This window comes from Augochlora pura, chromosome 7 (genome assembly GCF_028453695.1).
Source record: "Augochlora pura isolate Apur16 chromosome 7, APUR_v2.2.1, whole genome shotgun sequence".
Lineage (NCBI taxonomy): Eukaryota > Metazoa > Arthropoda > Insecta > Hymenoptera > Halictidae > Augochlora > Augochlora pura.
Window position 1 is genome coordinate 17852176 of NC_135778.1, and position 25472 is coordinate 17877647.

General features: G+C 29.7%; 6 protein-coding genes across 14 annotated transcripts in view; 2 read left to right on the forward strand and 4 right to left on the reverse strand.

Moving 5' to 3' along the window:
- LOC144473729 (uncharacterized) overlaps nucleotides 1-2257 on the forward strand; it is a 55867-nt gene extending 53610 nt beyond the window's left edge. For all 3 annotated transcript variants that reach the window (XM_078187873.1, XM_078187874.1, XM_078187875.1), the window contains one exon: nucleotides 189-2257. In XM_078187873.1, coding sequence (XP_078043999.1) covers nucleotides 189-349 — 161 coding nt within the window. In that variant the 3' untranslated portion in view covers nucleotides 350-2257. The remainder of the gene's footprint in view (nucleotides 1-188) is intronic.
- An 809-nt stretch (nucleotides 2258-3066) lies between these two features.
- Sax (type I BMP receptor saxophone) lies at nucleotides 3067-7023 on the reverse strand. 3 transcript variants are annotated; one of them, XM_078187871.1, is made up of 8 exons: nucleotides 6556-7023; nucleotides 6053-6231; nucleotides 5667-5919; nucleotides 5319-5590; nucleotides 4762-4918; nucleotides 4278-4473; nucleotides 3819-4050; nucleotides 3067-3636 (listed from the first exon to the last, which is right to left on the reverse strand). In XM_078187871.1, exons 1-8 carry the CDS (start codon nucleotides 6626-6628, stop codon nucleotides 3499-3501), a joined length of 1500 nt encoding a protein of 499 aa, XP_078043997.1. In that variant the 5' UTR covers nucleotides 6629-7023; the 3' UTR covers nucleotides 3067-3498. The 3 variants fall into 3 exon arrangements, with proteins under 3 accessions (XP_078043997.1, XP_078043996.1, XP_078043998.1); XM_078187870.1 differs by having other exon boundaries at nucleotides 4278-4918; XM_078187872.1 differs by having other exon boundaries at nucleotides 4278-4918; nucleotides 6053-6244.
- A 416-nt stretch (nucleotides 7024-7439) lies between these two features.
- LOC144472118 (protein-lysine N-methyltransferase SMYD4) lies at nucleotides 7440-11175 on the reverse strand. Of its 3 annotated transcripts, none has more exons than XM_078184872.1 (12): nucleotides 11045-11175; nucleotides 10739-10911; nucleotides 10395-10626; nucleotides 10080-10263; nucleotides 9659-9974; nucleotides 9334-9583; nucleotides 8961-9262; nucleotides 8813-8886; nucleotides 8624-8736; nucleotides 8262-8553; nucleotides 8027-8177; nucleotides 7440-7648 (listed from the first exon to the last, which is right to left on the reverse strand). In XM_078184872.1, the coding sequence occupies exons 2-12, from the start codon at nucleotides 10858-10860 to the stop codon at nucleotides 7519-7521; spliced, it is 2166 nt and encodes a 721-aa protein (XP_078040998.1). In that variant the 5' UTR covers nucleotides 10861-10911; nucleotides 11045-11175; the 3' UTR covers nucleotides 7440-7518. The 3 variants fall into 3 exon arrangements, with proteins under 3 accessions (XP_078040998.1, XP_078040996.1, XP_078040997.1); XM_078184870.1 differs by having other exon boundaries at nucleotides 7441-7648; nucleotides 8027-8189; XM_078184871.1 differs by having other exon boundaries at nucleotides 7441-7648; nucleotides 8027-8189; nucleotides 11062-11172.
- A 183-nt stretch (nucleotides 11176-11358) lies between these two features.
- LOC144472120 (succinate dehydrogenase [ubiquinone] iron-sulfur subunit-like) lies at nucleotides 11359-22117 on the forward strand. 2 transcript variants are annotated; one of them, XM_078184874.1, is made up of 8 exons: nucleotides 11359-11494; nucleotides 12185-12316; nucleotides 12721-12813; nucleotides 12890-13079; nucleotides 20520-20772; nucleotides 20875-21172; nucleotides 21592-21714; nucleotides 21813-22117. In XM_078184874.1, exons 1-8 carry the CDS (start codon nucleotides 11384-11386, stop codon nucleotides 21948-21950), a joined length of 1338 nt encoding a protein of 445 aa, XP_078041000.1. In that variant the 5' UTR covers nucleotides 11359-11383; the 3' UTR covers nucleotides 21951-22117. The 2 variants fall into 2 exon arrangements, with proteins under 2 accessions (XP_078041000.1, XP_078041002.1); XM_078184876.1 differs by lacking the exons at nucleotides 20520-20772; nucleotides 20875-21172; nucleotides 21592-21714; nucleotides 21813-22117 and adding an exon at nucleotides 13306-14162 and having other exon boundaries at nucleotides 12890-13243.
- On the reverse strand, nucleotides 13813-18486 carry Gart (trifunctional purine biosynthetic protein adenosine-3 Gart). Of its 2 annotated transcripts, none has more exons than XM_078184868.1 (17): nucleotides 18280-18486; nucleotides 17970-18052; nucleotides 17812-17901; nucleotides 17492-17739; nucleotides 17222-17421; nucleotides 16954-17148; nucleotides 16730-16860; nucleotides 16456-16666; nucleotides 16240-16375; nucleotides 15959-16193; nucleotides 15705-15899; nucleotides 15338-15593; nucleotides 15051-15254; nucleotides 14811-14957; nucleotides 14481-14749; nucleotides 14134-14391; nucleotides 13813-14053 (listed from the first exon to the last, which is right to left on the reverse strand). In XM_078184868.1, exons 2-17 carry the CDS (start codon nucleotides 18045-18047, stop codon nucleotides 13868-13870), a joined length of 3039 nt encoding a protein of 1012 aa, XP_078040994.1. In that variant the 5' UTR covers nucleotides 18048-18052; nucleotides 18280-18486; the 3' UTR covers nucleotides 13813-13867. The 2 variants fall into 2 exon arrangements, with proteins under 2 accessions (XP_078040994.1, XP_078040995.1); XM_078184869.1 differs by having other exon boundaries at nucleotides 15959-16181; nucleotides 18280-18485.
- Nucleotides 22015-25105, reverse strand: LOC144472119 (ovarian-specific serine/threonine-protein kinase Lok). The gene is made up of 7 exons (XM_078184873.1): nucleotides 24810-25105; nucleotides 24228-24503; nucleotides 23659-23915; nucleotides 23379-23582; nucleotides 23137-23310; nucleotides 22888-23052; nucleotides 22015-22806 (listed from the first exon to the last, which is right to left on the reverse strand). Exons 1-7 carry the CDS (start codon nucleotides 24961-24963, stop codon nucleotides 22588-22590), a joined length of 1449 nt encoding a protein of 482 aa, XP_078040999.1. The 5' UTR covers nucleotides 24964-25105; the 3' UTR covers nucleotides 22015-22587.
- Between the last annotated feature and the right edge of the window lie 367 nt (nucleotides 25106-25472).

Here is a 25472-nt window from a genome sequence, read left to right on the forward strand (position 1 = left end):
ACTGATGAACAAAGCTGCATATTGTCATAAATATTGTCAACTGAATAGTTGTGAAAAATATGAATAGTTATGAAAAACGGTTGATGAAGTCTTCCGCTTTGTAAATAATTACCATAATAATGTTGAAAAGATTTTTGAGATATTTACTTTTATTATATTAAAGAGAATAATTGTTTCTGGTGTAACAGGTCACTTCACGCAAATCGTCTGGAAGAACACCACCGAGATGGGCATAGCGATGGCCAAAAGAGATGGTAGTTGTGTAGTGGTCGCCTGTTATCATCCGAGAGGTAACATCGTTGGACAGTTTACAGAGAACGTGTTGAAACCTATTAAGAGCACTTGTTAAACTACGTATCCGCGGACCGTATAGTTTTAACAAACGTTTGCAAACACTCATGAGAAATGATCGATTATTATTGTCTTACCTGAATTTCTTATCCTAATGGAAACTTTTATAATTATTTTTTTAGTTAACTTTTATACGACTCATGAGAATTATGCGAATTATTGAAGTCCTCATTTCTACCTTGGCGTATAGATATCTGACGGTTATTGGACTATACCCCATTGTTCTTTGTATTTGAAAACGGAACGAAAAGAAAATTTGTTGCGTAGAATCGAATAATATGTAATACAACGTACGTTCCTTGTTTCTCCCGATTTTTATGACTTTTACACTGCGTGTATTAAAAACACTGCATTTTGCTCGATTTGAGAAACATGTGATAATTATACAGCTTACGATTTTATCGTAACTTGTTAAATATTTAGTATAATGACAAGAGAAATTATTCTACTAGATATTGTCTCTTAACACTACTATTATCAGAGACGCATTCAAAATTTTGATTTCAAAATATTTTCCAACATGAATAATTTTTCCTCAATTGACTTTTCAATGTTCCTTGCAATGACTATACAAAAGATCCGTGAAAATAATGTCGATAATAAAAATTTCAGTTTTATTGAGAATTGAATTCGGCCTAATTTTAAAGTGGTCAAAACGGCAGGTACAAGAGTCGATTTAATTGATAGACTGCCGAGCACGAATACCTAATGAATTTCTCATTTTATGCCTACCACCGAACAGTTTATTTGGTTCTAAATAAATTACCAAATAACAAATTTCAGTTACCAAAAAAATGTTTCTTTACATAAATATCTACAGCGCATTCGTTAGAGTAAAAAGCGACATTTCTTATCACGAATTGTCTCTCGAGTATGATCGTTGTCCAAAATACTCGTACATTCTCGGCATAGTTTGCAAATAGTTGTTATACGAGCGCGTTTCACATTTTAACCAAAGATAATTTACGTTGGCGGACGTTTCTTAATATTTTACACGGTCAAATGAATCTACAGCGTTGGACTGTTTAGCCGAAGTCACCCCGCAATCTTGTCGATAATGTATTTAAATGCTGTATTTATACATCGTATATAGAGACGACGATACGCATAATATATGTATATAACACAAATGTTCATACACATAAAATAAAAACATTCCACACGTACTAGATGTTATCGCAATCACTTTGTATCTATATATTATTTTGATCCGTAACGTCAGCTGATGGTGTCATGGAACTTTATTGTACCCTGGCCGCCAATGACAACGATGCGCGTTGCATTCTCGTTGATAAACTACGAATTACAATTTGTATTATATGTTAAACTTTGACAAAATTATCTAGAAACAACGAATATGAATATTATTTCTTACAAAAGTTCTTTACATGTGATTGTCAAATTGTTAAGCGGTATCGTTTTATTTCGCAAAATGAATTTGTTTCTGCAGCAAGCAATTCATCAAAATTTAGTACATTTAATTTGGTACATTAAAATGAACATTGGATTGGTTTATATGATTTCTGTAATTATTATTTTGTACTAGAAGTATGTAAAATCTTAGAACATCTTTATTTATTCTTACGCAAATCGGTACTTTTATCGGACAGAGATGCGATCTTAAATAGGTATAAAGTGTAGTATTAAAACAAAAAATCGGTCAGTGACCGATTGTTCCTTCGCTCCTTACCTCGTAGCATGTAATATCGAACGAAGATAATCTCATAATTTAATTTCAACCACGTAAAATATATCTCTAAACAACTTCATGACCTTACTTTTACGATTAGTAAGTACGCGTACAATCTTTCCATTCTGAGTTTACGCTTTAGAGAGATTTTATGCTTGCACTATTTTTCAAATCGACATGTGTAAGATTTATAAGGAATAAATTTTCATCAATAAATGCTGGTTTATTTTCATTCAATATATAATGTCTCACTACTATTAGCACATTTTCAAACCATCCAGATAGTACCGTACGCCTGTTTCATCTTCAGTTTATGTTAATGTTGGTCGATCTATGTGTGGAATTAACCTTTCCTTCCACCTGCGCTCATAAAATTTTTTGACGTAGCCAGTAATTTGATGAACAATCCTAATAATGGTTGCAGCCAAGGGATGCTATACAGAGGAGCTGAATGAATGCATCCGCCGAAAGATGTAAAAATATATAATTTAATAATAGGGTAAAACAAAATTGAAGGATTGCAACTTGATGGAATTAAAAATTAATTAAATGGAGAATATGTTAAAGCAAATAAAAAATTTGTATATATATAAAATTGACTGTACATGAATTTGTTATTTCTAATCCTAGTTCTGGGGACGATTTTAATTAATAAATATAAACATAACATAGGAATTAAAATACACTTAATTTTGTAACTTATACTTATTGATCCTTTAATTAGATTTGCAAATCAAATGTTAGAGGCGCATGTGTCTATTCAAGAAACGTGTAATAAATTATTAACTAGCATTCCTAACTCCAATGTTCCTAAAACCAATATTGTCCGTATCAATTCCAGAGCAGTGAACTTCACCTCTATCATGAATTTGATTGTGTTAAAATTTTTAAAGAATATGTATTTACGACATAACAATATTCCAATTGTAATTTAACATTGTATATAAAAATAAATAAGTTTTTAAAATGTATTGAAGTAATTGACTGCCTGAAAAATTAGTACTTAATATAAAATAAGCACAGAATTGTTAGATTCTTAAAATAATTCGAATAGTTGCTATTAATTGATAACAAACAAGTTAAATTTTATAAAAATACAGTGGATACACAGAGTGGCAAGAAAATATACACAGCTTAGAAAGTAAGGTATAATTTGTACGTAAGTATATGGCCGTCATTGTGCATTCAATGATAGATGATGTAATGATAAATTACTTACTAAGTGGCACTTTTTGTTTTACATTAATCACAAACGTATGTGACAAAATATTATGAAAAAAAGTCAAATTTATGACATGAATAGAAAACAGTAGTAATAAAATAAAAAATGTACGCATTTTTATTACATTTTTCTAAAAATGAAGGAAATTTGGAACACCAATCAAAGTGCTCATTAACTTCATATTAATAAATACGTGCATAAAATGATATATATATAATTTAATATATGCCTAGTATTAGTCAAGGGGCAAGTGGACGCGTGAGTCATTAGCTGCTAATTTAACAAGTGTTTTCTTAACTCGAAGGACTGGTAATCGTGCTGCTGATTTTCCGTGCCAGCATTCTTTCATTAATTTTCCCAAACCAGCCAGTGTCTGCAAAATACACAATAAAGCAATTAAAAACCTTTCTTAAAAGAACGTACTTTTCTTTAAAAACCTTTTTAAGTATATGATATAATAACGAAATTAAAAAATTACTTCATAGTTGAATCTAAATGAAAGTTAAATCTAAAAGTATGAAATGTACAATCTTCAAAAAGATATATTTTGATTACAGAGTCAGAATGCCATCTATTAGGAAGTGGCGGTCTGCGATGATCCAAACACACTAATTTCCGCATTTCTTCAATGGAAGGTTCTTGGTTACTAGGAAGCCATTCAGAATATGGTGCCATGTATTCAAGTGCGACACCGTTGCTTATACACCTTCGACAAACTTCCCAAAGTACAAGTCCTAAGCTGTAAATATCTGATCGTCTAAAGTTTTCTAAACATTCCATGTTTATTCTGAAAATATAATATATATGACTTTTAATAATAGTTCCATCTGCTAATGCAATGTTTTTTAACAGTCTTGTAAGAAATGCACAGCACTCTTATTCATATTATACGAGAATAACTTAGAAGACAATGTTTGCAATTGTAATATGTCGATTTTAAAGAGTTTTTAGTAATATATTTTGTTGAAAAATATCTTTTAAAAAAGCAAATATGAATAAGGAAAGAATACATACGTTTGCTCAAGAATTTCAGGGCTCATGTACCGTTTTGTACCCAGCTTCAAATCAATTCTATCCGTGGATAGACGATCTTGCGTCACTGCTAGTGCGAAATCAGCAATCACGCAACTCCCGTTAGTCTTCACAAGAATGTTTTTAGACTTCAGATTGCGGTGTGCCATAGCAGGCTTTCCTCGAGTTCCGTGAATTTCTGTGTGCAAGTAGAGCAGACCATTCACAATACTCAAACAAATGTTGAGCATTTGATGATGCATAAGTGAATGATGTGATCTGCTCAAATAATCGTAAAGCGAGCCCATGGGATGGTAATGCGTCACCAACCAAAGTTGAGTGCAGCTCGCTCTACTTGTCATATCACTACCAACGTAACCAAGAATATTGTCATGTCTGGATGGCAGTAATTGTGAATAGACCTCTGTTTCTCGAGCCCATGCTGCTTCATCACGTGAAAAATATATTTTTACTGCAACATTCTCACCATGCCAAACACCCCTCCAAACTTCTCCACCAAATCCACCATTGCCTCCATTACCAAGGCACTCCACCAATGACACTTGCTTAGCCAAAGTTCTTTGTACTAGCAATGGTAAACCAGATCCTGAGCCACTGGTTAAGCTTCTTCCATCAAGGTATTCCTATTTTAATAAAAAATCAAAGAATTCACTGATTTAGGAAGATGTCACAAATCCTAAAATCATTCGAACCTACTCTTATAAACAATGTCAAGCATCAAAGAAATGTAATAAATATTCGAAACATTTTTAAACGCGTATTTTGTGCTAAAATAAATATTATATGTTTATATTTATATTATTTATGAGTAACAGATATATATAACAGAAAATAAGAATTATATGTATAGTTGAGAAATAAGAATATGTCATCCTTGAATAATGGTGCAGAGTATTTTAACCAGAGATTGAAAAGATAACGAAAATAAACGTTTCAAACTTTCTTAACTTTACTAATGCATAAAATATAACTATCAAAAGATTGTTACATTAGTAATTTAAGGGCAGCTACATGATATCTTACCTTCAATGTGCTATCACCAGCTGCAGTTGCTCTAAGTTCATGAGCAGGACATGTAGGAACTGATGTCGGAGAAGAAAATGAGAAATGTAGATATGACGATTCCAGTTCAGACTCAATAACAAGCTTATTACGTTTAGCAGTCAAAGGTCGTTTTCTGCGTGCTCTGCATACCAATAGATAAAACAACAGTCCTCCAGCAATAACGCAAAATCCAACCATCAAACCCAAAATTGCTAATGTTAATTTAACTGTATAATCTTCTTTAACAGCATCTATAAATAATATATATGTTTGTCATGAAAGGTAACTAAGCAAACAATCGAATATATGAGTATCATATACACCTACCTCCGCTATAGTCTTGCAATATTGGAAATGGTCCACCATTACAAAAATCTGTTTGGCAACACTCAACAAAATATTGGATACCACTTACAGGACCACTAACATGTCTTTTCTTTTTCTTATTATTATTATTATTATGGTTAGCGTGTAGTGGCTGTTGCTTATTGCATATTAATAACATTTGGTCTACCGACGAAGTACACCCTCTACTTACACTTATTGTACCATCTGATTGTTTTACTTTAGATTTCCAGCACTATAAAACAGAATTTACAATGTTAATCTCCTTTATAATCAGTACAGTTTATTTACGATATAATTAATAATGCAAGAGATATTATCAAAGTTGCATTATAATATAATATAATTAATAATACAAAAGGTATTACCGTAACTGCATTATGACAGAACTTAGTATACGAGCAATCTGGTCCCTCGCAAATGTAGCACTTCAAGCGTTGGTATCCAGCTGAATTATCATTAATGTCTACAATATCTATGGATTTTTGTGATTCCTCATTTTCTGAAGAAAAATCATGTTCTGCTAAAGTAAAAGTCTCCTTTTCTCCTAAAAACGATTCCTGTTAAGCATTGAAATATATTTCAAGGTGTTATGAAGTATTATCTGTTATCTAAAATATGTTATGTGTATATATACATATGTGTATATCTATACATATGCACATTAAATTTTGACAGGTAACAATTTCAAAACAAAAACATCTGATTGTATACAATTTTTGTAGTATTTTGTAGATAGGTACAAACATTTCACTCATCATTATTTATGTATGAAACTTTAAACAACGATAATGTACGAAGGACATATGTAAATTCTAGTCCATATTTGATTAATATAATATTTTTTCGGATGAAAAACATTATTACCTACCCGTACATAGTTCAAACACCAATAATAATATGAAATACATGATAAACACAAAATCCGCCATTACCATACACATCAAAATATTACGCAGCTGAAGTCAAATCAATGTTTTGAAACTTCTTTTACACAAGCATAGAGCCATAACATACTGAAAACAAAATTTTGTTTCTATAATAGGTGGAAGAAAAATTAATTATATATGCAATCAACGTTGAATTGGCGGTTTTTCATGCAAAAAAACGAACGTCTGCAGATGGCGCACTTATCACTTTGCATCTTTCGCACTTTCACACAACACAACCTACAATCTACAATCAGAGGGACAACAAAAGCTCTCTTACAATTTACAATAGATCATATGCTATCGATATTTCAATACATAAAATAATTTTATTATGATTTTAAATTTCCGAAGAAATACGTAAATAGATGTGTATATATATATTATTTTTAACCCTTTACGCTTGGAACTATTTTAATTACCACGAAGACATTTTTTTATAGTATTTCTACTTCATATCATTGTTATATTTTATGCATAAAATTTCCAACAAAAATTATTTTGAAAAATGATATAGTAATTTATAGTGGAGTTTTTAAGTTACTATTTGAGTGCAAAATGCAAAGGAATAATATTTTGCAAAAAGTGTTTAGACTAAATATTGTCATGAAACTTATTTTAGCTTAAATAAATAATAAAAATACAAATATATGAATGCTTAGAAAAAATTATGTATTTACATTAATGTTACAGTTAGACTATACATTTATACTTATTTATTTAAAAAAAAAAAAAAAAATTTTCATGGTTCAAATGTTTCATATCGTGTCAAATTTTTTATTAATTTCCATCCATGCAGAATTAAATTTCTAGTAAATATATAAAGTAAATAGATAAAAGGATTATAAATATTTTCATAAAATAAACTTATTTATTCATGTATTTATTCAAACATATTTTATATCTTAAACAATAGAAATAAGTTTATTTCGTTTCTTTCTTATATTTTTGTACACGTTACTCCATGATCCATAATTAAAATTTGCCAACTCTTCTAGTTGATCCAAATATTTGTTTGTTGTTGCCAATAGACTTCTATATAATATGGAAATAGTAATATTTACACATATTATTTACTATTACCTTAAAGGAGTTATTCTAGTCTATAAAATCTTAACGACATCGATCTCTTTTATTTAATGTTTTGGAAATATATGTTTTCGAAACTAATATTATTGGATTCTAGAAACTGAGGTTACACGTAGCCGTTTGAGCAGTCTGAGCAAAGCCTTGGCACTAAATTCAAATAAATTACCTCGCAAAGTATACTACCAAACGTTTTTCATGAAATATATAATATATGAGAAACACTAATGCAAGGCATTGAATAGTTTCTTGATAAAACAATACCAAAAAATGCGTTCTAAACTAGAATGCTCTCTTAAACTCATCAACAGGATATAATAAACTTACTTGTATGTACTTGCGGTAATATCTGGACTGTTTTGAAGATACATAATATATAGATTTGTTAGAGTATCGAATATATTAAGAAGTCGTATACTAGAAGATCCAAATTGTTCTGTAATTGCAGTAATTGTACTTTCCATGCATTCTATAGCATCTGCGTATTTATCTACAAAATCATTTCGTTTTATACATAGAAAAATTAGTGGACATACCATGCTCCTAATTTGTTTATACAAACCCTTTGCCATATACAATTTTGTTATGGAAATTAAAGTAGTCGTAATATCAGCATTGTATTTGTATAATACTGTCCTCCTAATATTTAAACATTTATTCAATATTTCTAAAGCTTTTTCAATTTTCCCCTGAGAAATGCAACTTTCAGCATCTTTGAAGAGTTTTTCAGCTTGTTCTATTTTATTCTGTTGGTAAACTTTAGGATTGTCAAAACAATCTAAACAAAGTAAAGAATTCTTGATAATGCACAATGCACCATTACATTTGGAACAGTTCATAGCTGTAAACCTGTCCTGCAATGATAGTTAATTGTAATTTAACTGTTAAATCATTTCAGAAATAGTAAACTCTTAGTGTTTTTACCAAGAAATATTGCAGATTTGGTTGAGTGCAAGGTACACATTTACAGGTGAAAAAGTATTGTTTTGACAATATGTTCTGCCTTTGTTCTGTTGATATATGTCTGTAATGGGGACCTATTGATAATGGTAATACATGTAATAATATAGAAATGGAAATTAATGGTTAATGTGTAAAAAACTCTTATTATACCATAAGTATTAAAAACGTCTTCAGTTGGAGCAATATCTTTTGATGCTCTAACAATCAGATACTGACCTCTAAAACTAAAATATAATAAGTATAATAACAGAGCATCAGAAAATGCAATTTGAACGTTTTAAACAAAATAAAAAGTTACATGTTAATTATGTTGGGATCACAAGAATGGTTCATTATACTCGCAGATGGATAAATTCCTGCAGCTACAATATCATTTTCATTCACAGAAAAATCATTTTGATTTAATTGTATGTCTAAGGAAGAAATTGCATGGCCATTGCAAATAAGTTGTAGTATATGTCGTAGAAGTAATGAACTTACACAAAGGTGTTTATTATTGTCTGTTATAATATTAGAGTTTTTTGTTAAATAATCATTAATGTCACTTGTCTCAAAGAAATCAGTGTATTCCAATAAATACGTGGTAAGCATGACCGCAGCCTACAAAAAATCTATTTGAATGAATTATACAAAACATCTTGTCTTCATAAGTACATATACAATACACTTACAATACCATAAACTATCAAAGCCTCTATGGATGCTTTATCAAAATTGGTTACCAAATTATTTACTTCATCCAATTTTATTGTATCTGTTGTTGTTGTACAAGTTAACAAAACTCTCAGTGCTAAATGTCCTATCCCAATTTCTTTCCATATATCCATGCTACTTCCAGGACATTCCCAACAATGGTACAAAGACCATGCTTCGTTTAAACAATTTGCAGTGCAATAAAATGTATTCAAACATTTTGTGCATCTAAATTAGCATATCAATTTATAAACTTTACCAGTTTAAGAAAGTACCTCCTGCTTCACTAAATATATTACTCACGGCACTGGAAGGTCTGCATGCAAACAACAGCAGTGATGACAGAAATGATCCATTGTATCATGATTGAGTACTACAAAGCTCACTGGCTTTTCTATAAATAAGATTTCACCCTTTTTTATAAATCTATTTGCTGTCACGTGTCTACCCAGTTCTTCATTATATGTTTTGTCAATGCTTGATGATGCATGTGGAAAATTGGGATTTTCATTAAACATAAGTGTAGACTTTAAATCTAACAAACCATCAATACTTTTAGACTCATCTTGTATGCATGTTTCATTGAATGCTACTCCAGAAATTCGTTTTTCAATGTCATCTGGAGATTAGTATCAAAATGTAAATATATTAAAAGCATAATTTGATATTAAAGCAATGCTTCTAATGTTAGAGGTATGTACTTGTAATAATACACATGGTGTACCTTTCATAGAAGGTGCAATATAATCTGGATCATTAACTGATGCACGTATTTTGGAAATTATTTCCTTTGCTAAATCTGGATTACCTAATTTTAAGTAACAGTCCATCATACGCAAATGTAATTTATATTGTAATTCCTTAGGATAATTGAACATAGTAGCTGTTTCAATATCTTTTATACAATCCTTGTCATTGTTAAAAGTTATGCATTGTACATGAAATACATACATTAGAGAACTTTAATATAATAGGAAATATTAAATATGTACTTTCAAAATAAATACACACTTGGGACAGATGTTACACATTTACTTACATTGTACCTATTCAAGTAAAATAAAGAAGCAGATCTATTTGCAAAAGCTACTGAAAATTCACGACTATTTACTGGAGCATACAATGCACATTTTGTATAAGATTGTATACTCTCCAAATAATTTTTGCTTTGGAATTGTTTATTTCCTGTATTTTTAAAAGTTTGAGCTTTTCTTATGCATTTCAATTCTTTCTTACTATAGTAATATTTCAACCACAATGATGTAAGTATCCTATAAGGAAAATTATTTAATATTATATTTATTGCACTGTACAAGTATCACAAATGCTTTGCAGCAACAATAAATGTGTTGATTATTTGTTTGCAGTATGTTATTTGTCTACCTTGTGTTTTGATCATTCCATAAATGAGACATTAATTCATCTTCGCGATTTATTTTATCTTTCAAAGCATGTATTTTTGTTAATTTACCCATGAGTTCATCCAATACATTATCCCACTTCATTTTAATTCAAATTAATAACAAAATATAATCTGTAGAAATTGGGTAAAAATCCTAAAGAAAGTTCATGAACAATTAATTGAAGATGTCACAAAAAATTCATAAGCAATTATTAACACAGTAATAAAGAACAGTAGTCAACAATATATCGTATATACAATAATCCAGCTATAAACAGTGTTTATACCTATATCGTTCACTCACGTGTCATGGGTTGATTTAAATTTCCAAACGTCAGAGTATGACGTTAACATAACTTCCAGCAAATATGTAATACAAATGACTAATTTAATGATATATAATTGTAAAACATTAGACAGATGATCTAACTTTACTGTAAATTATCATTGTATAAAGTGTATTATAAATGTACAAACAATCATGATTATAAAACCGTTTAGGTTACCTTACTATTTTCAATAATATCTACATATATTAAATAGTAGTTAATATATATAATTTCTTAAACTATTATATAATTGCATAAAAAACACCTGAGATTATTGTAATATTTGACTTCTTAAAAATGATGTTAAAGTTTAATCAGTTGTATGGAAAGCCTGAATGCTGCTTACAACCTATTACAATGTTGGATAATATGGTTACACGAAGATTCAAGCACGAAGATCAAATGAAGGTATGTCTTATATTAACTCTATAAAATATGTAACCAAAATAATACAGTAAGATTAATCATTTACATGAAATCGAAATTAAAATTTATGCATACAGTCGGTGTGAAAAGTATCAGCAGGCTGTATTTCGTTTCTCACTTCTAGCAAAGCATTTTTTAAACTTTTAAACATTAGGTATAATTTCATGTTAAAAATTTTTTACTTTGCTTCCATAGATGTTTGATAGAATTAATATTGGACGATTATAGCAAAGTCTTAAAGTATTTTAATATGTTGTGTAAATACATTAATTCAGTATTATGTTGAAAATACTTTAGATTGTTGTCATGGATGAATATAAATGTTTTTAAATCTCATTTTATTTCATTATAATGGAATTAGTTTTTAATAATGCAAATCTAAATCTGTATCTATATTAGAAACATCTAGGAATATTTATTAATCTTTTTCTTTTTTCTGAGTTTATTAATGTTATGAAATTTTATTTTAAATTGATCAGTTTAAAAATGCGTCCCATGTTGACTGTATGTATCACTGTTTCTGCTAAGAGATAAAAATCTTACAAAATTATATACCTGTATTTAATAATATTATTTTAAGTCATATTATAATCTGTTTACTATACATTTTTATATCTATTTTAAATTATGTTGATTATTCACATATAAATTTCATATTTTATTATATTTTAGCAATGGTATCGGTCATTAGATGTACCTGAAAATTGCGAGGATGAAGCTTTGAAATTATCTTTCGTTCAATTAGCAAAAAGATATCACCCAGATAGTGGTTCACCAGAAGCTAGTGCATCCAAATTTATGGAGGTACATATGTATAATTCTTTATCTGTAATAATTACTTATTTTTTAATTTTCTGCCAATAGTTTTTGTCACTAGTGAAATTATTAAAATCTTTCTTTGCTCATTGATTTAATTAGTTAATTGAAGTATTGAAAACATTTTTAGAAATATGTATTCAAAATTTCTTATACCATTTTTTATAAATAATTATATTTATAATACAAGATATTCATAAGTAACTTTTTTGTATACATATATGTAATCATTTGTGAATTAAAAATAAAATTATTAGTAAAAGATAGCTTGAAGCTACTACATTAAAGTATACTAATTGTGAATGTGTTAATTTATTCTGTAAATAATGAAAATAAATAATAGATTACATAATATAATTTACTGTTTATAATAGCAGCTTTATTTTTAATAGATTGAAAATGCTTATAGACAGATACGTAAAGCAAGAATGGAACAAAAAGAAACATCTACACATTTACCTGAAGTTGAAGAATTTGATATTAGAGTATGTATATTGCATTTTATTGTCTTATGTGTGTGTTTTCTATGAGCAATGATTTATATTCATTTATATTGGATAGCATACAGCTCCGCAACATCGTCATTATTTAACTTATAATGTGGGAGTCGGAACATATAGTAAACGAGAAAAATTATATGCTGCACACAGGGCTCAGAAAGCTGTTGATAATGTCATAGAACATAGGCTTAAGAAATTGCAGGCTGAAGAACGTAGTACCCTAGCTGGGAAAGATAAAGAGCGTGCAAAAGATATCAAAACTCAGTTTGGAATGGATCGTTTAGTAGAAGATTTAATACAAGACGCAATGAAGAAAGGTGAATTTAGTAATTTGCCAGGGAGGGGTAAACCTTTGAAAGAAAATACAAATCTTCGAAACCCATACGTTGATTTTGTAACATATAAATTAAATGAGGTATAGAAAATTATATGTCATTCAAAGTTTAAATTGTATTCTAATAGAATATTTATGTGCAGATACTAGTAGAAAATGGATTTACCCCTGAGTGGATCCAATTACATAAAGAAATCAGAGAAGAAACTCAGTGGTTAAGGAAACAGTTAATTGAAAAACGAAATGAGGTAGGCCCCTCACCACTGAATAATACAGACAAAGCTACTTGGAACAAAATTATAGAAAATTTGAAGTCTGTGACGAAACGTGTAAATAATAAAATCGATAAATACAATTTGTTAGTACCTATACTCCAGAAACAAATGACTCATGTTAAATTAGAAAATTTAGCAAATGAAGTACTTTCTATGACACCAAAGAAAAAAATTAGTAATCGTACGAATTGTGAAAATATGAACTCTATTTTTGATGTAAAAGAAAATAATGAAGGCATACTTGACATTTTAACTTCGTTTTTATCAAAATCATTTTATAAAAAGTGAAATACGTCTCTTTTTAAATTTATTGTTGAATTCACCAATTATTTCTTTCCAGAATGATAAAAAGTTGTACATAAAAAATGATTAATAAACAATAAAAAATATATGATTTAATAGACAAAAAGTAATACAACGTATTATATTTTTAATAACACCATGTAATAGTATTATCTTCGTTTAGTTTTATTTGAGTATTAGCTAAGTATTTTAAAGCTAGGGGAAAAATACGATGTTCGGCAGTTTTTACACGCTCTTGAAGAGTTTGTACAGTATCATTTGGTAAAACAGGTACTGTTGCTTGTTCAATGATTGCTCCAGAATCTATTTCGGCCTGCAACAATTCATTTATCACAAAGTATTATTTCGGAAGCATTGAATATTTTTGTATTAATTTGTAAGAATATTTTATACCTCTACAAAATGTACAGTACACCCTGATACACGTACACCAGCTGCTAGTACATCCTCATGTGCTTTTGCTCCTTTAAAAGATGGTAACAATGATGGATGCACATTTATTAATGCTCCTCGCCATTTACGTACAAAACTATTTGATAGAATACGCATAAATCCAGCAAGACAAACTATTTCAACTCCAGCAGCTTCTAGTTCCTTGTCCATTGCTGTATCAAAAGCTTCTCGATTAGGATAATCGGTGTTTTTTAAAACCTGTCATAAAATATTAATTTAAAATATCCATTATTACACAAATGTTCACTAATACGTCATAAAAATTATGGAGTTACGAAAATAGCAACCTTAGTTTTAATACCAGCTCTTTCAGCTCGCTTAAGTCCTTCCACATTTGGTTTATTGGATATTACTAACACTATTTCTGCACCAATATGTTGTGTAGGATCTTGAGTAGCATTTATTAATGACTGTAAATTAGTACCACTACCAGATATAAGAACGCCCACTCTTTTCAAAGGTTTACTTAATTTCGCAACGATATTAGGAATGTATTGTTTCATGCCTAATTCTAACGCTGCTTCAAAGTTCTTAACATTCACTCTAACTTCATTGTCTACAAGTTTAATACCATCAATTACTATACATTGATAACACAGAAATATTACTGTACTTACTTTTGAGATTAGATACATGTCCGATGACTATTGGATTTTCTGATTGCAATTTAAGTAAAACTTTGTCTTTCTCTATTTGTGAACATATTAACACTGCACCAATACCACAGTTAAATGTTCTCAACATTTCTTCCTTATTAACTTCGCCTAAAGATATAAGTATATTCAAATATGTTAAAACATAAAATAAATTTATATAAATAATGTAATTTATGTATTTTATTCTTATTTTCTGCGTACCAATAGCTGCCAGCCAACTGAAAACTGATTCAATTTTCCATTTATTAGCATCTAATACTACTCCCATTTGTTTTGGCAAAACTCTAGGTATATTTTCGGTAAGACCTCCTCCAGTAATATGCGCAAATGCCTTTACCAAATTCGTTTGCATAGCAGCAATAACTCCTTTTACATAAATTTTCGTTGGTTCCAACAATTCTTCGCCTTTAATACAGAAGAAATGTAAATTAATTATCTGTATAAAAACAAAGTATAATGTATAAGGCATAAGAAAAAGTACTATATACCAAATGTACGCGCAGTTTCAGAAAATGGTGCAATATCTGAATATTTTTTATCTGCTAATTTCAAAATTTTTCGGACGAGACTGAATCCATTACTGTGTACTCCACTCGATGGAAGACCAATTACAATATCACCATCATTTATATCATTTGAACGTGGAAGTATTCTGTCCCTTTCAACTGCACCTACAGCAAAACCAGCTAAGTCATATTCCCCATAGGTATACATATCAGGCATTTCTGCTGTTTCACCGCCAACCTAAAAATATTTTTTAAAAATATTACCCAAATTTTATAATTTATATAAAAAATAAAAGTAACTTTTGAATTTAAGTTTAAACTCGAACTTAATGCGAGTCATATTACATACCAATGAACAACCTGCTCTTCTACATCCTTCACTTATGCCATTGACAACATCATTGGCTACATTAACATCCAATTTTCCACAGGCAAAATAATCCAAGAAAAAAAGTGGCTCTGCACCATGCGCAAGTACATCATTTACGCACATGGCCACTAAATCTATACCAACTGTATCATGTTTATTACATTCGAACGCTATCTGCAAAAATAGAAAAATCAATAGTATTTAGAAATATCTAACTAACACATCACTTATACCTTTAATTTAGTTCCAACGCCATCGGAACCAGACACTAAGATTGGATCTTTGTAACCAGCTGCCTTTATATCAAACAACCCACCAAAACCACCTATTGAACCCATTGTTCCCAACCGTTTCGTTGAACATGTAGCTGGTTTAATAGCAGTAACTAATGAATCTCCTGCTGCTATGTCTACACCACTACTTTTATATGTAAGTTTGCCATGATACAACATAGATCTGAAAATATTACTTTATGAATTAACATTTTTAATACAAAACTATTAGTTTTGTGTACCTTGCAATTCCTTTGTGTGCTATATCAGTTCTAAATTGTTTCCCATCAAACGATATGTTCTGAGCAGCATGAGTAGCTTTAGCAGCAGCTAAACTTAATGAAGAAGCTAAGCATACTGTAATGAGAACTCGTCCCCCTAGCATCAAAGAGAATGAAATAAATAATTTACATATATTATATTTAATCGAATCCCATTGTCTTTTATTAAAAGTATACCATTAGTTAATAGTTCTCCTTGAGGAGAAATATCTGTTCCACTATGAAAAACAAAATGATCTGCTTTACACACAACATCGTTAACACCAGTTATAACTTGTCCTTTTGATGATGACACAGGATATCCACGGGAGGCCAAAATAACACCAACAGCAAATACATTTTCTTGCCATGAAATTTGAGATTCAGTCAACGATCCATCACAACATGCCTGAGTATTAACGTACACCATATTGAATTTATGAAAATACTAATACATTCAAGTATTCATTACCTTCATGATTGTAAATAAATCTGATTTCAGTAGCGGTAATAATACTTGTGTTTCCGGATCTCCGAATCTGCAGTTAAATTCTAGAACTTTAGGTCCATCCTTTGTTAACATTAATCCAGCATACAATACACCTAAATATTTTAATATTATAAATTTATGTAAAGGTAACTTATTTTTGTGAATTTTACATATCTTTGAATAATATTATATTGTATATAACGAACCAACAAAAGGAATCTTTTCTTCTCTGAGACCATTAATTGTTTTCTGAAGAATGTTAGCTTTCACCAATTCATAGTCTTCTTTCTGCAATAAAGGACATGGACAATAAGCACCCATACCACCAGTATTAGATCCCATGTCATCATTGAAAATTCGTTTGTGATCCTGTGCAGGTGCCATTGGTACAATAGTTTTTCCTATAAACAAAATAGTGTCACCAGTGTTAAAATATAATGCTAATTTATGTATTGTTAAATTTTCATCCTGTACCATCTGTAAATGCAAGTACAGAGACTTCTTCTCCCTCTAGTAGCTCTTCCACAACTACCGACTCTCCGGCAGATCCAAATTTTTTTTCTGTTAAAATCTCATCTATTGCATTGCATGCTTCTTGTTTATCTTTAGCTACTATTACTCCTTTACCAGCTGCTAAACCTGCAGCCTTTATTACAAGAGCTGGAAATGTTGCGCTATAATGAAGTACTATGTTTAGAACAGTTTCTCAAAATAATTTATGTACAAATATAAATGTATAAATACTTTAAAACAAATTTCTTTGCTTCTTCAGCATTAATAAATCCTTTCCATCTTGCTGTAGGAATTTTATGTCTATCCATAAAATCCTTTGCCCAATATTTATCAGCTTCAATTTTAGCTGCTGCTTTTTCAGGACCAAAACAATGGATTCCTACTTTTTTTAATTCATCGGCTAAACCATTTGCCAAATATTCTTCTGGACCAACTACTACCAAATTGACTTTATTGTCCTTACTCCATTTTGATACTTCCTGTTAATTGACTAATTTGAGTATATTGGTAATATATCTTGTTTCAAGGGATAAACAATATTATAGAAATACCTCATTGCTCTTGACATTTAATTTCACTAAAGAAACCTTTTCAATTGATGTCATTCCAACATTTCCAGGAGAAACATAAATTTTATTTACCTAAATTACAGTTAAATTTTAATATAATTTTTGAACATTTGCATATTTATGATATTTGATGTACTCACTTGTGGAGACAATGATAGTTTCCAAACAATAGCATGTTCTCTACCACCAGCACCAATAACCAAAACAGTGTGTGTCATTATATCTAAAAAATGTACAATTTCATGATAATGAAAATAATGTATGGTAAAGAAGATTTATATTTTTAATGTAGTATGTACATTTAGCAATAATATAAACGTGCATGTAAAAATGCTAAAAAAAGGAAAAGAATTATCGTAATTTATATATCACTTTATGCGATCTATTAAATATTTAAAAATATATAACCTCTGTTTATAAAATGTTTAAAATACATAATGTACTACTCACTTTTTCACTTCGACAATTGTTTTCCGATGGTGCACGTGGTTGGAAGTTTTATTCCGGTCACTTTATGATATTTGTAAGATTCGCTTTCGTGAAAGCAACAGGTCGTAGCGAAGTCTGTGTATTGAAAAATCTTATTCACTTATGTTCATAGAGTGAATGTTATTTATTGACGTACTGCTATGAGCATTACGAAAAGACTGTGTATTTCTTCACAGGGGTTAATACATTATAACCCATTTATCACAAGTGATGACATTTGATCTCTCCAGCAGAGTATCTTTTATTATGGAAAGCATATACACTTTCGAAAATAACATGCTATTCAGACGTCTATTAGACAATGAATATAAACCTTTAAATTTCAAATTAATAAGAGTTAGAAAATTAAATAATTAAATTTATATTAATTTCATAATTTGTAGTATAGTTGCTTTATTTAAAAGAAAACATTTTTACATTTGTGAAAATAAGATAAAATAAATGAAATTTTTATTCCCTGAAAAATCTTTTCGATTTTAAAATGTTTATAATAGTATATATTTGTGTATACATTATATACGATCTTAAATTACATCATTGGAATATGATCTTGTGAAGGCTATTCTCTTGATACATACATATATCCTTTTCAACTATAATAAGCAATAAAGATTACAATAACACATCTTTTCTTCTTATTATAAAATCCATGTATGTACATAAACAGAATTGAATCGAATTTTTTCATGAAGAAATATATTTATAAATATCTCGTATATTTGTACAAGCTTATAGAATGTAATTTACTTATGCAATTAAAACTGCAAAAACAAATGATTGTGCAAGAGGAGATACTAAAAAGTATGCAATGCATGTATTATACATATACAGTGGCGGTCGTATATTTAAGATCAATTTTGCAGATCATGTAGATCTGATTAACTTATGTGGATACTAACAATTTCGAATCAAAGTACAAGTGTTGAAAGATTTAAAAACATGTCGATTTCTCACATTTATTGGTCGAAAGTGATAAAACTCATTACAAAACTGCGATCTTCACGATATTTAATTGGTTATAGTTATCTGATTTCGATGAATTTTTATTATCTCAGCTTAGGTAATAAGTTGGAAACATGATGTTTTTTCTTTTTTTGACATTATAAGTAATAACGAAATTAGTTATTGCTTTTTAAAAGATGCACGAATATTTCATACGTATTACTTTAGTCCGTCACGGTATTTACCAATCTATTATTATTATTATCTTTTATAATATAGGAACTACATTGTAATACAAAAAATAAATAATGTAAATAATAAATAAAATGAATTTCTCCTGATCCGTTAAGGAGGAATTAATTAAAGTTTCAAATATGTATATTGAACATTTACATGTTTTCATTAGATACAATGTATCGATTATGAATGATAGTGAAATTGTCTCGAATGATGATGTTTTGTCTGCATCTCATAGTCGACAAATAATTACGCAAATACCGGACAACGAAATGATCAACAGATTAAAAAGACAAAGCATGCCCCTGTAACCTGACCCGATATTCATGAAACGCTGCTTTGTATCTTATGATTAATTTACAAGCATGTTCAATTTTACCATCACAAGTTGCGCAAACCAATTTAAAAGTGTCATAACTTTGTCTCTTTGTCGAAGAGTCATGTGTAAATGCAGTCATCGTCAAAGTCGTATATTTTCCACCAGTGAAAAACGGGCTGATAAAGCAACCGATAAAAAACCGCCTGATGAAAAAGATAATCCTGTCGCCGCCGAGCGTGTCCTTATAGAACAATGCAAAACGACTCCAAAAGTTAGCGATCAACTACGTTTTACTTTATTTTTGCTTCATTCACAAAATTTATATTTATTGAATTATTTTTCCTTTTATAATCATGTCGGGACTTTATTCATATAATAATTAAATACTTATATGCGAAAATTGGTAGCAGAAAATCAAAATTGGTACATGCTTAAGTACACAATTTATTTCATTTTATTTATTATATAAAACATATCTATTGGTCTTTAGTGCACTGGTTTATCATACATACATTTTCACACTATTATTTCTATGAAAATTGCTAATGGGTTAAACAAATAATACTCATAGTTTGTTTCGTGCATCATTCCATACGGTAACACTCATAATAAATTCACACTGGAGTTACATAGAAGTTATTAACATCGATATGCCAGCATATATCTTCATTAGTGAATTCTTGCATATTAATACTTCCAAAACTAAAGACACATCAGACACCAAGGCTGCAGTCGGTACGAGTCTATCGTTGGAATCCTGAGAAGCCGAATGTGAAGCCTTATATGCAACAGTTCGCTGTCGATTTAAATAAATGCGGTACGATGGTGTTGGATGTGTTAGCCTTGATAAAAGCACAACACGATCCTACGTTAGCTTACCGAAGATCATGTCGCGAGGGCATTTGTGGAAGTTGTTCGATGAACATTAATGGTGTCAACACTTTGGCTTGTCTCACGTAACTTATGATTTACCGATAGCAGTACACAAATCTGGTTTATTTAACAATTAATTGTAACAGATCGATAAACAATATTATCGTATCAACATTTCTTCTTAGGAAAGTACCAGAATCACCCAAACCAATAGTTATATACCCTTTACCACATTCGTACGTTATCAGAGATTTGATAACCGACATGGAACAATTTTTGAAACAATATCAAAGTATTCAGCCATATTTAAAACGTCCGGGGGAAGAAAATTTTATTGGTATTCGACAAATTCTGCAGAGTCCTAGAGACAGGGATAAACTGAATGGTTCTTATGAATGCATACTTTGTGCATGTTGTTCCTTCTCCTGTCCACCTTACTGGTGGCTTGGTGATAAATTCTTGGGACCTGCAACTCTTTTACAGGTATGTTGCCGTTTATGAGGAACGGGCTCATGTGGGTAGGACTAGATCTTACTTTAGATAGAGAATATCATTGCATGTATTTGCAAATTGATCTGCTAAGATATAATAAGGTTCATTAAATTGTAAACATGTTTTCTGTATCATGATTTCTCAACATAGCTGTTTTTCTTTTGAAGAAACTATGTGAAGTCGTAATAGCTGTCCACCAGACGCTTACGATCTCATACTTGCAACATAGGAGTGCAGTGGACAACTACTGTGGCTTCAGTTATCTTCATTCGAAAAATAGCGTATAGAAATAGAACTGATTACAACTTGGTTCAGTTGTTAGAATTATTACATTACACACAAATCTAGTAATCAAGAATAATGTAATATAAACGTTCACTATACGAAACTTCTCTGGTCCAATTACGCAGGCATACAGATGGATAATAGATTCACGAGATATGGAACATAAGGAAAGACTCGGCAAATTACGAGATTTTTATTCGGTATACCGATGTCATACAATTTTCAACTGCACAAAAACGTGTCCAAAGGTTTAATATATTAAATATTAAATTTAAAAAGAAACCAAAAAGCAATATACACTTCAGTTAAACCGAAATTTGAGATTAAAGTAATAATTTTTTCGAAGGGTTTGAGTCCTGGAAGAGCAATAGCTCAAATCAAACGCCTGTTGGCGGGACTTACTAAAAAGGAACGACCGGATATGGAAACTCCAATTCCTCATCCCTGTAATGGCGAGGATATATATCAGTGCAGGGAAGAATAACTATTCGAGAGGACAAAAGGTGTAATCAACATAATTGTTATTCTTTGAACAGTTTTGTGATTGTATATACACTAGGTTTTTTGCATTACAAAGTCTTATTTACTTTAAATTTTGTCAAGATGAACTTATTTTTCATATGTCAACACTAAACAAGTATAAATATCATATAGTTAACAAATTTCTAAAACTATAAGTATACAAGAAATGCGAAGTATGAAAATAATATTTGATAACTATTATTTATATAATATTTTGGTATTCATTTCAAATACTATAGATTCTTTATTAAATAGCTTAGTATTTAACATAAACTAATTTTGGCAATATTGTAATTGTACTTTAAGTTCATGGAAATTATGACTGTTCTTTAAATGTCATCACTACGATACTTAATTATTAATCTTTTGTGAAAAATTTTTAAATTCATTTCAATTTTCGTCAAAGAATGATTTAACGTACGTCATAAACATATATACATATATATTATTTAACATATATCAAATAAATTAGAATACGAATAATCAATCAAATAATTTTATAATTGCAACTTGCAATAAGTTGCAGTTTCAAAATAATCTGCTTTTAATAAATAATTATCCTCAGTCATGTACTTATTGCTAGCTATACGTTTTTGAGCTTATGTCTCCAACCGTGGTCGTTTTGCTAGGCTTCGATATTGCTCATTCTTATATTGGCAACTGTTCGAAACACTTGGTGGTGCCATGTTCTCATTATCTTCTCCAGATAATAACATGTCTGCAGAATTTCTTAGGTCACGATCCTGTAACCAGGGATGCAACAAAACTTGTTTTATAGTGATCCTTTTTTTTGGATTGACTGTCATCATACGTTGAATCTAAAACCAAAGTCATGAGAAATGAAAATTATACATACTATTCCATTTAAGTAATAATTACTTTTTATACAATAATCATACCAGTTCTATAGCTTTATTGCTAACATGACCGAATTTTGTAGCAGGAAAGCTGTAGCATCCCTTTTTTATTTGTTCTTGTAAACTCATTTTTGTATTGTGACAATTAAAGGGAACTGAACCACTTAAACAAGCATATAATATTACTCCTAAACTCCATACATCCACCTGACAACAGAAACAATGTTAAAACTAATGAAATGTATTGTTTTTAATATTTATATATTCTACAAGAAATATAAATATACATACTTGATTCGTATATGAACCACGTCCAATATTAGATAATATTTCTGGAGCAACATACATGGGAGTACCACAAAAAGTTTTCATCATGGTTTGTGCATCAACTAATTTGGATAAACCAAAATCTGATACTTTAGCTAATGTAATATCTGAATGGCTAGCTAACAATATGTTTTCTGGCTAAAATAAATAAAATTTGTTTGATACTACTCTCATTGAAGAAGAAAATGCATTTTCAAAAAACATACCTTCAGATCTCTATGTGTTATACCAGAGTCATGAAGGTAACTAACAGCAAGTACAACTTGATAAAATATTAATTTTGCACTCTTTTCTGTCAACCTTCCCCTGCTCTTAATCCTTTCGAACAATTCACCACCCTCCATTAACTCTAAAACTATATACACTGCCTTTGGGGTATCTACAATGTCTTCCATTCTAATTATACAAGGCTAAAATTGCAATATTATATTGGTATTAATAAATTATATAATTATAACAAAATTATAACAAATCATTTAAACTTACATGTTTTAGAGCTTTCAATATTTTGACCTCATTCATAATTTTTTCTGGATTATTTAATAAATTCTTTGATCCATTTGTCATGTTACCCATTTTTAAAATAGTCTTCATTGCAAACTTTTTACATCCAACCTTTGAGAAAACCAATTTTACCTCTCCACATGCTCCAGACCCTAATTTGCGGGACACAGCATATCTGGTTTTGAGCTCTGGAGGCAAGTCATTGGTTTCAAATGCACCAGTACTCATGAACACATATACTGTTATAAACACATAACAATATATAGAAAAAAATCATGAAAAATCAATGGAAAACATTGAAGGAAAATCAATGCATGATCAAATGAATTATGATTTAATTGCAGATCTTTATGCAAAATGAACATTTTATGTACCTATTACAAGAATCAGGAACTGCATAGACATTTGTATGTTTTGAATCATTTTCATGAGTTATAAATAATAAAATCAAATTATAAAATTTGTCTAATGATGTTAGAGTTCTTCATCTACTTATTTTTGTCATAAATGCATAAAGTCCACAGTTTATTTATGATAGATATTATAGTTACCAGTAACAATAGGTTGTGCTAACGATATAATATCGTTACTTTCAAGTACAACTTTATTTCCACGGCCTACTTTTTGTTTATTAACAAAAGTACCATTTTGACTTAAATCTTCTAGATATATTACAGCATCATTGGAATTATTGTCAATATATTCTCTGGTTATCTTAAAGTGTACTTTGCTCATCACACTAACCCATTTTGGTTTTAAATCGCTTTTAGTTATACAAATGTCACAGCTTTCTGATCGACCAAGTGTGTATACATCCTTGATTAATTCTGCATTAGCAATTATATATATTTAGAAGTTAGCATACCAAGTATATATATATATATATATTAACACATTCACACCGATATCCATTTTATTATTATTTATTTTTTGGTAATTTATAGATAAATCTCTACTAACTTATGAGAACCATAAATTGTGATTTATTTAATGTTTACTGATAAGTTAATTTTAGTATTGATGAGTAGTAATACAATATTATAAAGAAATGGACAATGCAAGAACATGACACATTCAGTAGACCATATCAATGTGAATGTGTTAAATAATATTTAATGTATAACTATATTTACCCATTGTTTTAAACGGTAACTTAATGGGGCATAGTCTTCCCCAGATAGTCATAGTTTTTTCCTGCGATAAATCTTGAGATTGAGACTGGGTTAAACATACCGAGTCCGCATTTTGAGTATCAGGTAATGTTAAAACAATATTTTCATCGTTCATAGTTATAAATAATTAAGAAATATTCAAAAGAAGTGGCCGCTGAAGTATCCTTATTACTTTGTTAAGGAATTATGATGAATGTCTGAACAAAGGTATTAAGTATGACACGACGTCAATCCATAACATAACTCACGAAGTATGTATGTAATATGTAGCATCTATGTAAATACACTTTTGAAATCGCGGTACTATAAATTGTAGATAAATTAGGTATTTTCAGTATCTATACTATTTGAAATTTAATGCAGAGGTCGCTAACGTCATAAATACTTTATTACGTCGATACTATAGATTCTGAGGAACAATAAAACTAATAAAATGAATAATCAAGTTAATTTTATGTTATGATATTTACTGATAATAAAACAAGAATATTTAAACAATGATATGTATTTTTATTAAGGATATGCTTATACTACTATGGTCGACCATTTATATCTTTCAGCAGTTATTTTTGTATGAACGCTTTCATTGATTTTTCAGCTGTATATGTACATACTATTTTGTAT

Bases quoted from the DNA above. Each gene is read 5' to 3' on its own strand.
- LOC144472120 (XM_078184874.1), top strand. From the start codon at position 11,384: ATGATGTTAAAGTTTAATCAGTTGTATGGAAAGCCTGAATGCTGCTTA. The intron at 12,814-12,889 runs GTATGTATATTG...TATATTGGATAG, and splicing joins TTGAAGAATTTGATATTAGA to CATACAGCTCCGCAACATCG. The intron at 20,773-20,874 runs GTAACTTATGAT...ATTTCTTCTTAG, and splicing joins AACACTTTGGCTTGTCTCAC to GAAAGTACCAGAATCACCCA.
- Sax (XM_078187870.1), bottom strand. From the start codon at position 6,628: ATGTGTATGGTAATGGCGGATTTTGTGTTTATCATGTATTTCATATTA. The intron at 5,920-6,052 runs GTAATACCTTTT...TCTGTTTTATAG, and splicing joins TCTGTCATAATGCAGTTACG to TGCTGGAAATCTAAAGTAAA. The intron at 3,637-3,818 runs GTAATCAAAATA...TGTATTTTGCAG, and splicing joins ATAGATGGCATTCTGACTCT to ACACTGGCTGGTTTGGGAAA.
- LOC144472118 (XM_078184870.1), bottom strand. From the start codon at position 10,860: ATGAAGTGGGATAATGTATTGGATGAACTCATGGGTAAATTAACAAAA. The intron at 9,975-10,079 runs GTACACCATGTG...ACTAATCTCCAG, and splicing joins TATTGCACCTTCTATGAAAG to ATGACATTGAAAAACGAATT. The intron at 8,190-8,261 runs GTTTGTATAAAC...ATGATTTTGTAG, and splicing joins AAAATTGTATATGGCAAAGG to ATAAATACGCAGATGCTATA.
- LOC144472119 (XM_078184873.1), bottom strand. From the start codon at position 24,963: ATGAACGATGAAAATATTGTTTTAACATTACCTGATACTCAAAATGCG. The intron at 23,311-23,378 runs GTATGTTTTTTG...TATTTATTTTAG, and splicing joins TAACACATAGAGATCTGAAG to CCAGAAAACATATTGTTAGC. The intron at 23,053-23,136 runs GTATGTATATTT...TTCTGTTGTCAG, and splicing joins GTGGTTCATATACGAATCAA to GTGGATGTATGGAGTTTAGG.
- Gart (XM_078184868.1), bottom strand. From the start codon at position 18,047: ATGACACACACTGTTTTGGTTATTGGTGCTGGTGGTAGAGAACATGCT. The intron at 16,861-16,953 runs GTTCGTTATATA...TAAAATATTTAG, and splicing joins AGAAAAGATTCCTTTTGTTG to GTGTATTGTATGCTGGATTA. The intron at 16,667-16,729 runs GTAATGAATACT...GTTAATACTCAG, and splicing joins ATTTATTTACAATCATGAAG to GCATGTTGTGATGGATCGTT.